Source organism: Geotrypetes seraphini, chromosome 6 (genome assembly GCF_902459505.1).
Source record: "Geotrypetes seraphini chromosome 6, aGeoSer1.1, whole genome shotgun sequence".
Taxonomy (NCBI): Eukaryota; Metazoa; Chordata; class Amphibia; order Gymnophiona; family Dermophiidae; genus Geotrypetes; species Geotrypetes seraphini.
Genome location: NC_047089.1, coordinates 201,130,389 through 201,144,319, shown reverse-complemented (window position 1 = coordinate 201,144,319; position 13,931 = coordinate 201,130,389). Strand labels below are relative to the sequence as shown.

The window sequence follows — 13,931 nt, the reverse complement described above, 5'->3', positions numbered from 1 at the left end:
GAGAAAAGGGAGGGTGAGTGTGGCGAGGGGAGGAGTGGGGGAGGGTTGCCACTGCTGGGTGCCTCCTACTCTCACTACGCCACAGGCAGCAGAAGCTGTGACTGGGAATCTCCTCAGTTCCCTTGCATGTCAGTGTGCTGGACAAACACTAATACTAATAACACAAGCATATGCAGAAAAATAGAATGCAGGTTCTCAATCACAGGGAGGATAAGGCCATAGCAGAGAGACTGAATGAATTCTTTGCTTCGGTCTTTACGGAAGAAGATGTAAGAGATCCACTTGAACTGGATGATGCAGAGGAAATGAAAGAAATTTTGGTGACTCTGAAAGATGTACTAATCAAATCAACAAGTTAAAAAGTGATAAATCACCTGGACAGGATGGTATACATTCCAGGGTACTAAAAGAACTCAAACATGAGATTGTTGACCTGCTGTTAGTGATCTGTAACCTGTCACGCCAAACTGTGTAATATAGTAAGTGAAAGCAATCTCAAGGATAGTATGACGTAGGATCTGATCACGTTGGAAAACTGGTCCTCGACATGGCAGCTGGGCTTCAACGCTAAGAAATGTAAGGTCATGCATCTCGGCTGCGGAAATCCATGCAAAACTTACACCTTAAACGGGGAAACACTAGCTAGGACTTCAGAAGAACGGGACTTGGGAGTAATCATCAGTGCAGATATGAAGGCTGCCAAACAAGTGGAGCAGGCCTCATCCAAGGCAAGGCAAATGTTGGGATGTATCAATAGAGGCTTCATCAGCCGCAAACCTGAAGTCATAATGCCGCTTTACAGAACCATTGTGAGACCTCACCTGGAATACTGTGTGCAATTTTGGAGACCACACTACCAAAAAGATGTGCTTCGAGCTGAATCTGTCCAGCAAATGGCCACTAGAATGGTCGCCGGACTCAAGAGTCTCTCATACGAAGAAAGACTAAGCAAACTACAGCTATACACTCTTGAGGAGCGTAGAGAAAGGGGAGACATGATTGAGACATTTAAGTACATCACAGGTCGTGTCGAGGCAGAAAGCGATATATTCTTCCCCAGGGGACCCTCGGTCACAAGGGGGCACCCGCTCAAACTCAGAGGAGGGAAATTTAATGGTGACACCAGGAAGTATTTCTTCACAGAAAGGGTTGTAGATCACTGGAACAAACTTCCGGTGCAGGTGGTCAAGGCCACCAGCGTGCTCGACTTTAAGAATAAATGGGACATCCACGTGGGATCCCTATGGGGGTCGAGCTAAGGATCTGGATCATTGGCACTCAGACTTGATGGGGTGGGTCAGAAGAGTGGGCAGACTTGATGGGCTGTAGCCCTTTTCTGCCGTCATCTTTCTATGTTTCTACCTGAAGATTGGAGTGTGGCCAATTTTAGGCTGATTTTTAAAAAGGTTTCTAGGGGAGATCTGGGAAATTACAGACCGGTAAGCCTGACTTCAGTGCTGGGCAAAATGGTGGAAACAATTATTAAAAAATAAAATTGTGGAACATGTAGACAAACATGATTTAATGACCCTGTGCAAAGTGGTAGGGATTGTTCCCAGTTAAGATTGCATTTTTGGTGGAGTTTTTTTTATTGCCAGTGATAATACAAGAGCGGCTAAAAATCAAAATTGATTGCCATCTCATGAAAGATATTCTTGAGGCTTTTTCTCCACTTTTTTCAAATGCTAATTTCCTGTGGAAGTCACACCACTGGCTGGTAACATTTTTTGTGAATTATTATTTTTGTATTTGTTATAAATTTTTTAATTCTTGAGAGATGTTTAAATATTTACTTGGCATAAATGCGCACAAGGTAAGTCTCTTTTGTTTGAAAAGAATCTCCAGAATGAGAAGGCATAGGATGAAGTTAAGAAATGATACTCGGGAATAATCTAAGGAAATACTTTTTTACAGAAAGGGTGGTAGATGCATGGAATACTCTCCTGGTAGAGGTGGTAGAGACAAGGACTGTCTCTGAATTCAAGAAAGAATGGGACAGGCACATGGGATCTCTTAGCGAGAGGAGGAGATAATGGATGACGCGGATAAGCAGACTTGATGGGCCATTTGGCTTTTATGTATCATCATGTTTATAGACTCCATACATCTGGTCTACTTGTCCTTGGAGACAGCCATATAATGGTTATGGGGCCAACCCTGGATCAATGTCCTGCTAACAAACTGAAAACAAATTCACCAGTAATTTGCAAAAACATTTTTTAAAATTGTAAACAGTCCATTCTGGACCCTTTCTACTAATTTTGATATGACATGAAAAGGTAGTGAAAAATGCTTTAGAATGCCACCAGGTAATAAGATTTATTTCTCTTCATCTAGCACCCTGTTCCCAAAAATCTTTCCTGAAAAGATATTCACGTGCTCACCCGAAGTGTTGTAACAGTAGTAGGGTCCCTATACCTTCCATCTTCCTCCTTTAAGTTATAGCCTTCTGGTCTCTTGTCCCTTTCACTGATTTTCCACAATTTTATTGTTTTATCTGAAATATATAAAAGTTTCCAGAACTGTTCACAATAAACTAGACATGGCCTAAGAAAGATAAGCTATACAGGACAAAATACATTTTGATATTTTTCTTTTCCCACACGCACCTCTCCTCTCCACTAGAAGCGAGACAGATGAAAAATCTCTATCTTCAGCTGATATGACCACAAGGATGTCTTCATGACTTCCAGCACATTACTAACTATCTTCAAGCCAGGGCAGGATTATGGCACAGGCAAACTAGTCATGTGCCAAGGGTGCAAATGTTTAGGGGGGACCCTCTTAGGTGTGCTAACTCAATAGCTCCAAAGGCAGTGTGTAATCCTGGTAAGTTAGTTGTGGTATAAAGAACAGTAGGAGGACCAGCATTTATTATGTGCTATGTCAATTTTCTTCTACAATGAGAACAATGTAGGGCATTTGAAAATGGATTTATGTTATGATTGAGGGCCCAATATGCTCATTTCTTTAAGGTCTACCAAACAGTTAATCCTGCCCTGCTTCAAGTTACTTCAAACACAATTCTATGAACAAAGTTATTGGAATTGTTTATGAACAGAATCCTCTATTACCGTGCATAAAGGCGGGGGTGGGGGGGTGGGGGGGAGGGTGTCAGAAGATATTTTTAATTTTAAGTGCAATTTTTGAATATGTAGATGGGGGGTGATATATGTATTTGTCATAGAATATAATTTTGTATGAATTTAAGCACTATTATAGTGTAAAATGATTGTATAATATGTTGAACTTATTTTTGGCTTCAAAATGAATAAAGATATTAAAAAAACAGAAACACATACAGATAAATTGTATTTTTTGTAATGTGTTTATACCTACAGAACATCACAAGATATTGCAAATAATCATGTCTCATCTTACAATCCAAGTCTAAAGGCTCCTTTTATCAAGCCGTGCTAGCGGGGTTAACGCACGCGACGTTTCATCACTCGCTAACCCTCGTGCTGGCCAAAAACTACCGCCTGCTCAAGAAGAGGCGGTAGTGGCTAGGGCGGCTGGTGATTTAACGTGCGCTATTACGAGCGTTAAACCGCTAGCGCGGCTTGATAAAAGGAGCCCTAAGTATACAGAAAGTAAATGATAATTATTAGAGGAACTAATCAAGCTCTTTAGAACCAACATCATTCTATGCTGATTGTTTTCCAATTTAATTACTTTAGGATTATTAAACATGAATGGGAAAGACTAGCTCCTAATGGTGATAGTACAATTTGCTTACAATACATTGAGTTTTGGCATGAAGTAGCGTGCTTATTATAAGTTTTACTCACTCAGTGGAAATCAAACTGTATAAAAAAGATTTACTTTACATAGCATGGAGTACTTTCTTTGCAGAAAACCCACCTTGATGCAGTCAGGAACTCAGAACTGAACAGGAGAGCTTTAGTTTTGTACAAGAATATCATGAGCAAAACATGAATATATACTAGAACAGGGTTTGGGTGCAGGCAGATTGAGTTAAGGACTCAATCAGAACAAAGGAAATATGTAAAGTGCTTGTGCATGAAAAAGACTTTTGATCAACATTAGTTGTAATTCAGTTACTCACAGGTGGTGAGGCCAGGCACAAGTTCTGATACATCATTCTTTATGCATGAGAACTAAAACTTATTCAACCCCACCCCGTTACCAGTTTGGTTTGGTCGAGCTTGAAAATTTATAAATTGTTTTTCTGTAGACTGTTATCATCACAGAATGACTTCAACTGAAAAATAAAAACTAGAACCTTAAGAATTATGGAGTGTATATATGGAAAGTTTGTTCTTATTTCATTTATAATTTTCCTGGCAGGGTTATATGGTATGTGCATGATATCGTCCCATGTGCCATATATAAGAGCAAAGATAAAAATCATGTCTATCCTTTTTTCTTTTCCTCCTAAAGGACAAGTTTTACCCAAATATATGCATGTACTTGTATGTCTGTGACTTTGCAAATGCCAACTTACATTAGTGTTATAAAAAGAATTAGGGCGTATAAGCACATCTGGATCATTAATTATCTAGTACCACTGACAGATCAGAGAGAATACCATTTAAAACAGAGACATAAGAAAATAGGGACCTTCCTAATACTCATTCAAAACAATAAGATTTATCCTTTAATGCTGAAATAATGGATTATATTAAAAGAAAATTAGAGATTAGTTAGGAAATCTATGGTACAGGTTTTCAAAGGTTTAACACTTTTTTTTTCACGCACAGTTCAAAAGTGATAGGTGAATCAGATGTACTTGTCACTATGGTAAGATTATACAGATAATAACTACAATAATGTAGAAGGAAAGATTAGGTTCTTACCTTGATAATCTTCTTTCTGGTAGAAAGGTACATCAGTCTTGACCAGTGGGTTATTTTCCTCTCTAACTGCGAGTTGTGTAAAAGACATCATCTACCTTTGTCAGTTCTGCCTCCATCACAGCTGAGTTGAAACTCCTCAGTTTGTCTCAAAGCAGTTGTAAACCACTATGAGGAGAAATACGAGTAAGAAAGAGAGGTATGGGGAACCTCCCCAACACATCATTTCTGTTATGCTCTGCAACAATTATTGTTAAACAATGTCAATAAAAAACAGCTCGGAAAACAAGGTGGAACGAATAGGCCACCTACCTGAGTGCAACTAGCACTAACACTTCTGGAGTTGTCATACTTTCATTTGCCTCAGCAACAGAAATGGCTCTTTACTCTTCAGAAATGTCTGACAAGATAAGGTTCCAACCTTTATAGACTCATACCTGTCTTGAGACAGTAAGCAGGAGAAAAAGATTGACAGGGCACACAGTACCTTTCTACGAGAAAGAAGATTATCGAGGTATAAACCCAATCTTTCCTTCTGGTGCAAAAGGTACATCAGTCTAGTGCGGGGCAACACCGAGGGCCCAAATGTGGCATCCCTTTTGTGCTGTCACATTCACTCTGTAAAACTTTGTAAAAGTATAGAAGGTGGACCATGTAGCTGTCCTACAAATCTCCCTAGTATGTACAGCCAGGACTCTGCCCATGAAGAAGTCACACTACTAGTTGAATGCACCCTCAAAGAGATATGCAGCTGTTTACCACAGCCAATGTACGCCAACAAAATTGCCATGCAAATACATCTAGAAATAGAAGCCTTGAAGCTGGCCTTCCCAGTCAACTAGAACAGATGAACACAAAAAAGATGATCTGAGAAACAAAAAAATATTTTTCCCCTCAAGGCAATGGAGAAGGACTCTCCTACCATCCATCAACTTCAACACTGTCTCTTTTCTTCGAACCTGCAGAATGGAACCCAAGTAGTCAGGACGTCCTGATTTATGTAGAAGGCCCAAACCTTTGGCAGAAGGAAGGACTGTGCAGAGGGAAACCCCTGCCTCCCTATACCTGAGGGAAGACTCTCTGCAAGACAGAGTTTGTAGCTCCAAAACCTTCTGGCTGGAGTGATAACTATTAGAAAAATCGGCTTAATGGTAAGATCCATTAGAGACGCCTCTCGCAAAGGCTCATAGGGCCTACAAACTCAAGGTAAGATCCTATGTCAGGAACAGCTGTCACAGAGGCAAATGGAACCACAATCCTTTCAAAAATCTGGCAACAATTGAATGAGAGGCCAACGACACCTCTTCCACTTGAGTCCTAAAACATAAGAGGCTCCGGGAGCTGCTCTGAATAAACTGCTTTTTTCTCTGCCCTTTCCTATACAAACTGTATTATTTGCTTGTCAATATTTATCTGAAAGGAAGGCTACAGTGACTCTTCTTTCCAGTGGAGGGTTATACTACATAAAGGGTTGTGAGGCTCTCACACCACCTCAGGCCATCATCATATCAAAATGGCATCAGAGAATGGGCCTGGTATCGGCAATGGGCCTGTTCTTCCTACGGTGACCCTAAACGATATGGCAGTACAAGAATTAAAAAAGAATCTTATCACCATCATGGATGATAAACTTGCCAGTCTGCAAATGACTATTCAGAAGGTTAAGAACAGTGTAGGGGCTTTTAATAACTGAGTGCTTCAGTTGGAGGACAGGCTGGTTCAGCAAGAGGCTGCGTCTGATTCCTTGACTACCTGCATGCAAGCTTTGGAGCGCACTGCCCTGAAATTAGCAGATAACGTGGAGGACCAGGAGAATAGGGTGCAGCGCAATAATCTTCGTGATTGCCAGAATCCATACCGGAGGGAACCTTGCGTACCTGACTAGAGGAATGGCTGCCGAAAGCGCTCAATGTAGGCGCGGGACCATATGCATTTCATCTAGAACATACACAACAGGTTGGCCTGTGCAAGGACTAGGACAACAGGCCCAGGTCAGTGATTATGTGGTTCCTTAACTATGTGGATAATGACTTTTCATCAGCTGTAGCAGCGCACAGGAGAGCGATGGCCCCTCATGGTTCCATGCTATACAGGCGGGGTTTAAGGCTATTTTGCAATACCCTGCAAGAGTGTGCCTTCATTCCCAGGGGGAAAACTTTTTTTCCGATACACCACAAGACCTGGAAAATTTCATGTAACAGTTGCCTCCAGAAGCAGCTAATGGCTCCTGCGTTTGTCTAACCCTAACATTGGTGAAGAACACAGCGAGCGTGTCTCTCGCTGGGTATAACTTTCTCTGCCTTTGCCGGGTATAATTTGCACTGGAAAGGCACAGAATTACTATGCATCCTTTAAAGAATGGAAAAAGGATCTGAATGAAGAAAATAAGAAGAGACCCAAGCACTGGCAAGTTAGATACAAAGCATTGATAAAGAAAGCTAAGAAAGAATATGAAGAGAAATTTGCAAAAGAGGCAAAAACTCATAACAATTTTTTTAGGTACATAAGAAGCAGAAAACCTGTGAGGGAATCCATGGGACCGTTGGATGATCAAGGAGCAAAAGGGGCACTCGGGAGGATAAGGCCATAGCAGAGAGGCTGAATGAATTCTTTGCTTCGGTCTTTATGGAAGAAAATGTAAGAGATCTACCTGAACTGGAAATGGTTTTCAAGGGTGATGATGCAGAGGAACTGAAAGAAATCTCAATAAATCTGGAAGATATACTAAGCCAAATCGACAAGTTAAGAAGTGATAAATCACCTGGATCGGATGGTATACATCCCAGGGTACAAAAATAACTCAAACATGAAATTGATGACCTGATTGATGTTAGTGATCTGTTACCTGTCGCTAAAATTGTCTGTAGTACCTGAAGATTGGAGTATGGCCAATGTTACGACGATTTTAAAAAAGGGTTCCAGCAGAGATCTGGGAAATTACAGACCAGCAAGCCTCATTTCAGTGCTAGGCAAAATGGTGGGACTCCAGCTGAAGAGCAGAGAAAACTTTAGCCTCAGACAAGCGTGTAAGTGGCTCCAAAAGCTTGTATCTTCAGACTGCCAGTCAAATTAATAAATGTGACCGAGACCTCCAACTCCCTAGCTTCAAATACTTCAATTGGGGGAACACAGCCAGCACCTGATAAAGCCCTCAGGACTAGTATGGGGCCACACAGCCTGCGCTCAAGATCTGGATAACCATGAGTGAGCTCTCCTACAAGGGGAATGGTTCCCAAGCCTCCAAAATGTTAGTGCAGGCTGACTAGGCAGGTTCCCCTGCTAGCTACAGACTTAATCCGGAGAGTTTCTGTCTTCTCACAATCAGAGCTGTCCCAGGAGCCTATGCAGCACCGAAAGACTGACAATCCAGATTAAATACCCCAAAATAATAAAAATGATCTTAGAGCAGATCAGAAAACTATCTTCCACCTTGTTCTTTCACCTCACATGTAGAAGGACCAACTGGGGAGGAGCTGGAGTGTAGCCTACAGCAGGTGGTGGAGCCAAAGAAAATTTAACTCCTACACAAACTCATGGGTGGGGATACATAACCCACTTGTCAAGTCTCCTGTACCCTTTACGCCAGAAAAAGATTTTAAGCTTTTACAAATAGCATCAACAGTGGCTCTGTTAGCAATTCACAATAAAGACTACTTACCATTTGTAGACAACAAAAACTGAGCAGCATTTTTCTGGGGTAACCATCTAATTTTATTAATTTTTTCTTCAATTTCTAAACTTTTCAAGTAGTCAAACTCTGGTTCGTGGCTCTGAAAGGTGCTGTAAACATTGTACTCTCCTCTGCTGTGAGAATGGATTTTGTTCTATGGGTAAACAAAAAAATACAACAAGAATAACCAGGACATAGGTGATATGTGCCTAAAGCAGTAAGAAACATCCAAATGAAAAAGTACACACTATAACATAGTATACTACTTCCATTATCAATACCACAAATTAAAAAATCTTTAATAGCACATGGGGAAAGTAGAGGTTGGACAGAAACAAGAAAGATAGAAGCAACAGGGGTCTGATAAGCGTGACTAACAAAGAAAAAACTGTTTCATTTTAGAGAAGTTGCAGAAGTCAAAATAGAGATGTGTAAGTCAGTATGTCTCAGGTTTCATGAGCATTTTAGAACAGAATCTGATGATAGGCAGCCTTTACTAAAATACAGAAGAAATGCACAGGGTGTGCAGCACAAACATTCATTTTAGCAAAATAAATATAGAAAATAGCAATATATTTAAAGCTGGCACACTATTTATTTTCCACAATGCAACATAAACAGTTATGTACTGGCACCTACATGTTTATCTCTGAAACTCTGGAAATATAACCATGTATATCCTAACGCTGTCAGTCAGAGATACTGACAAGTTTGGCATTTGGGAGGGATGAACTATAGTGGGATAAGGAGGCAATATTCTCAAATCCCTTCATTTAAGAGAATATGTGAAATTTACCTGCCATACCCCTGACCTGCCAAAATACATCCAGTCCACACCCCTTACCATTCGCACCCACTTGTGCATATCCTGGCTTTGTAAAATAGTGACTTAGGGGTAGATTCACTAACCTGCCCAAATCGGAACATTCTGTTTCCGATTCGGGCAGGTCTGACTGATTCACAAATCAATGGTATTTAAATGGGGGTGATTGGAGGAACGTCCCCATTTGCCAGCAGGTATCGCAAATGTGCAAGCCACGCTCATGCGCAGACCCTAACAATAGTGACAGAAGAAGCAGCCTCCTGTCACTGCTGTCAGGGCTCTGCCCCGATCTCTCTTGCCTGTTTGTCGGACTCTCCTGCTCTCTGCCACAGTTCCCCGCAGTGCATGCAAGTGATGCGCCGGGGCAGGGCCTAAGACCGCTATTGCGCAGCGGCGGCCGGGGGAGCAGGAGGACTTTCCTCCTGCTCCCTAAGATTGGCCTAGGAGCAGGACGGTCCGAGCACCAGTCCTGCTCCCAACTATTTTAAAGGTACGGGGAGGGAGGTGGGTGCAGGCAGGCAGGCCAGCCGGTCCAATCAGGGGTGGGCCGGGGGGGGGAGGGTGGGAGGCCTACGGAGCAGGAGGGACAGAGCACCCCTCCTGCTCCCAGCTTTTTGGTGCTGGGGGTGGGGGAGCGAGAGCCATGCTGTGCTGGTTATGGGGAGGGCGAGTGCCATGCTTCAGCATTATAATGTGGGGTTTTTTTTAGCATTTATGGCAGGAGGGAGCTGGCATTCCTCCTGCTTGGGGGGTGCATTTTCTTCGGGGAGGGGCGCGTTTGTGTGTGAGGGGGTTCAATTTTTGACAGGCCTGCCTGTCTGTCATTAATTTTTTTTTTTTTATGGGGCAGATATTTTGTGTGTGTAGCACACACAAAATATCTGTGCCCTGGAAAAAAATGAATAAAAAAGACAGACAGACATGTCAAAAAACCTGCAGACCTGTTGGTAATTCAGTTACCGACATGTCTGCAGCAGTCGGGTTTGCCAATAGTAAAACCCAATTTGAAATAGCCAAGCAATTGTTAGTGAATCAATCGCTTTGCTATTTTGCATGGGAAGATCGGATTGCTACAGGCGTTAATGAATGAGGTTCGAGGGAAATTTGGTCGCAAAGGGCTCACAAACCGATCGGTTTGCTTAGTGCATCTAGCCCTAAGACATTTATGCAAGATAAATATTTAAGTATCAGTTTAAGCATGTATCAAATGTGAACAGGGTTTATAAAATGAGGGCCTAAGTCATAAAAGGTCATAAGCAAGCCTGTTGCAGTAGTAAATGTTAGGTATGCATGGGACAATTCTATAAGTGGGTGCCTCTTTTTAACTGTGTAATGGCATCTGGACACTCAGATTCTGTTATACAATACTAGCGTAAGCTGGCATCAGCACACCTTACATTTAACCTGCTCAGTTACAGCAGCCATAGACCTGGAGTATCATGTAAATGTGGCAAATAGCATTTAACTCATAGTATTCTGTAAGTTATGTTTGTGAGTGACACCCACGTGAATGTCTTCCTTGCATGTATACACTATGGACTTCATAATCGAAAGAGAAAAATGTCCAAAAACCGGCCTAAGTCGGCACTTAGACGAACACTTCTCAAAAACGTCCAAGTGCCGAAAATAAAAACGGGTTTTGGACGTATTTCTAAACGACCTAGGCCTTCATAGTGCCGCTCAACATCCAAAGCTAAACGGGGCATTTCGGGAGGCGTGTCGAGGGCGGGAGTTGGGCAGGACGTGGGCTGGGTTAGACTTAAGTCGTACAGCATGTATAACCATGGCACCCTTTTTGTGAAGCCATGGCACCCTTTTTGTGAAGAGGAGAAGCCATGGCACCCTTTTTGTGAAGTTCACAGCAGTGCCCTGTAAGGTACCCCACTATTTAGGTGGCATGTCTGGGTGTGCAGTCAATCACTTTGCAGACCCCTCCCACATCCAACATGGCTTGTTCTAGGACTTGTTTTGGACTTGGACGGAAAGTTGGATGGAAATGTGGTATAAAGATGGACGATTTAGCGGCTTGGATGATCAGATCGGCAGGACGTATAATTAGACGATTTTCAAAAGTAAAAAAATGTTGGACATCTCTGTCGAAAATGTGTCTTAGGCTCTTTTTAACTTTGGACGACTTGCGAGATGGACGTAAACGGACTTAGACGTCCCTTTCGATTATGCCCCTCTATGCCACTTAAGTGTACCCTTATAGAAAACAGCTTGGTCACTTCCCCCCTCATTTTCTATAGTGTGCCAAATGTTAGGCACTAATTCGGCACTTAACTTTCACACTACAATAACAGTTGTACTCCAAAAGTGGTATGAAACAGCAGGTATGCATGCAAGTGCGCTTAGGCGTTATTTTATAATTTGCGCCTAAATGTTGGAGCATGTAACTTCAATGAAAGCATTCATATTGAAAGAGCATACATGGGTGTGTCACTAAGTGATGCGTGCAACTCACAGAATACTGTCAGCTGCATTTATGCCTGCTATAGATATGGTGTAAACAGTAGAGGTCTGCATGGGAACAGGGATCGCGGGAATCCCGCGGGAATCCCCCCTAACCCAAGGGACTCCCACGGGGAACCCCTCTGGCCCACGGGACTCCCATGGGGATGGAAGGCTTTGGATATATAATATAATGGACACGTCAGCCTTAGTAAAACAAAAAAAGGATTCCACCAAAGAGATTCCACAAGGAAAACAGCAGCGCAAACACAAAAGAAACTGTGGAATTGATGATCCTGTCAGAAGTAATTGCTGCTTTTTATGGGGATGGGCGGGGATGGAGGTAATTCCTTGCGGGGACGGGTGGGGACGGAGAGGATCCTGATGAGGACGGGTGGGGATGGAGAGGATCCTGGCGGGGATGGGTGAGATTTCTGTCCCCGTGCAACTCTCTAGTAAACAGGTGTGTCCTAATATTGGAATTTAATTGTTGACTTGGCACCCTTTACTGAATTGCCTCTTTTGCTGCAACTCATGCACATTAATAAACACTTATGTGCTAGTATCCTGTACACTTACATACACAAGTAACAAATAAATGTGGGAGCGCAGTTATAGAATGGCCCTTATAAAAAATTTATGGAAGTTTGGGGACCATTAACTAAATATTGTAAAGATTGATTTATTTGTATAAATTGGGGAAAACATGCACATCCGGGGAAGGGGATATGTTTTGGCATTTATTAAGAAATGTAGAAGGGTTGATTAAATGCATCATGACAGAGAGTGGTAGAAATCTGGAACGCTGTCATAGGGGAAAACACCCTCCAGGGATTCAAGACAAAGTTAGACAAGTTTCTACTGGTAGGGCTAGTCTTAGTTAGGGCGCTGGTTTTTGACCAAAAGGGCCGCCACATGAGCGGACTGCTGGGCATGATGGACCACTGGTCTGACCCAGCAGCGGCACTTCTTATGTTCTTATCTTTTGTGCACAACTGAAGTTTTAAAAATAAATAAAAAATATTAAAAAAAAAAAGAATGGTCCTTATAATTTTAAATTGCAGGGGACAGGGTCAGCAAGGAGCTTGGCCACTGTGTTATATAAAGCTCTTCTATTGGAGCTGGCAGGGTTCAAACACAAGTTGATAAGTAAAAGGATATGGGACTTGATATACCGCTTTTTCTGTCTGGTTTACACAATCAAAGCGGTTTACACATTTTAGACAAGAGCTGGAGCCAGAAAACATCTATCTACACAATACTCTAGGAGAGTTCTAAGACCAAAACTAATACTTCTAATTGAAAAAGATGAGGCAACCAATGCTGATGCTTTGTTCACATCCAAATTTATTAATATAACATGGGGCAATGAAGTGTTATGTGACTTGCCCAGAGTCACTAGGAGCTGCAGTTGGAATCGGACTTACAACCTCAGGATGCTGAGGCAGTTGCTCTAACTACTAGGCCACTCCTCCACTCCATAAGCATTACCATATTGGGATAAAACGAAGGACCATCAAACCCAGTATCCTGTTTCCAACAGTACCCAATCCAGGTCACAAATACCTGGCAGAATCCCAAACAAGTAAAATATATTTCACTAGTATTTTAGCCCGTTATATTAACGGGTGCTAGAATATATGTCTGTCTGTCTTTATTTCAGTCTCTCTTTCCCTCCTGCTGTCTTTCTTTCTGTCTGTCTCTGTCCCTCTTTGTCTGTCTGTCTTTCTGTGTATCTCCCTGCCCCTGTGTCTTTCTTCTTTTCTTTCTGTCTCCCTTCCTCCCGCTGTCTGTCTTTCTTTCTATCTATCTGTCTCTCTCCCTGCCTCCTATGCAGCAGCATTTCTCTCACACCACTTCCCTGTGCAGCAGCCAAAGCAGCATCCCCTCCCCCTCCATTTCCCTCCCCCCCACACCACTTCCCTGTGCAGCAGCAGTAGCGTTTCCTCTACCCCCCTTTCCCGCGGTCTGTCCGGCTCCCTTAGTCCCTCACCGCCCCCCCCCCTTCCCTTCCTGACAACGAACCTGGCGATTCCAGCAGCGTGTGCAGCAGTCTTCACACGCTGCTTCAGGTCCTTCTACTGCCCTGATTTACTCTGGCACATCCCTGATAACATCATCAGAGATGCGGCAGAGCAAATCAGGGCAGTAGTAGGGCCCGAAGCAGCGT

The 13,931-nt window shown here is 42.6% G+C and overlaps 1 protein-coding gene across 4 annotated transcripts in view; it reads right to left on the bottom strand.

Moving 5' to 3' along the window:
* The window catches only part of PPP2R2A (protein phosphatase 2 regulatory subunit Balpha), a 185,034-nt gene that overhangs the window by 26,029 nt on the left and 145,074 nt on the right, over nucleotides 1-13,931 (bottom strand). For all 4 annotated transcript variants that reach the window (XM_033949040.1, XM_033949039.1, XM_033949038.1 and 1 more), the window contains 2 exons: nucleotides 8,476-8,641; nucleotides 2,385-2,497 (listed from right to left, as the gene is read on the bottom strand). In XM_033949040.1, the coding sequence (XP_033804931.1) occupies nucleotides 2,385-2,497; nucleotides 8,476-8,641 (279 nt within the window). The remainder of the gene's footprint in view (nucleotides 1-2,384; nucleotides 2,498-8,475; nucleotides 8,642-13,931) is intronic.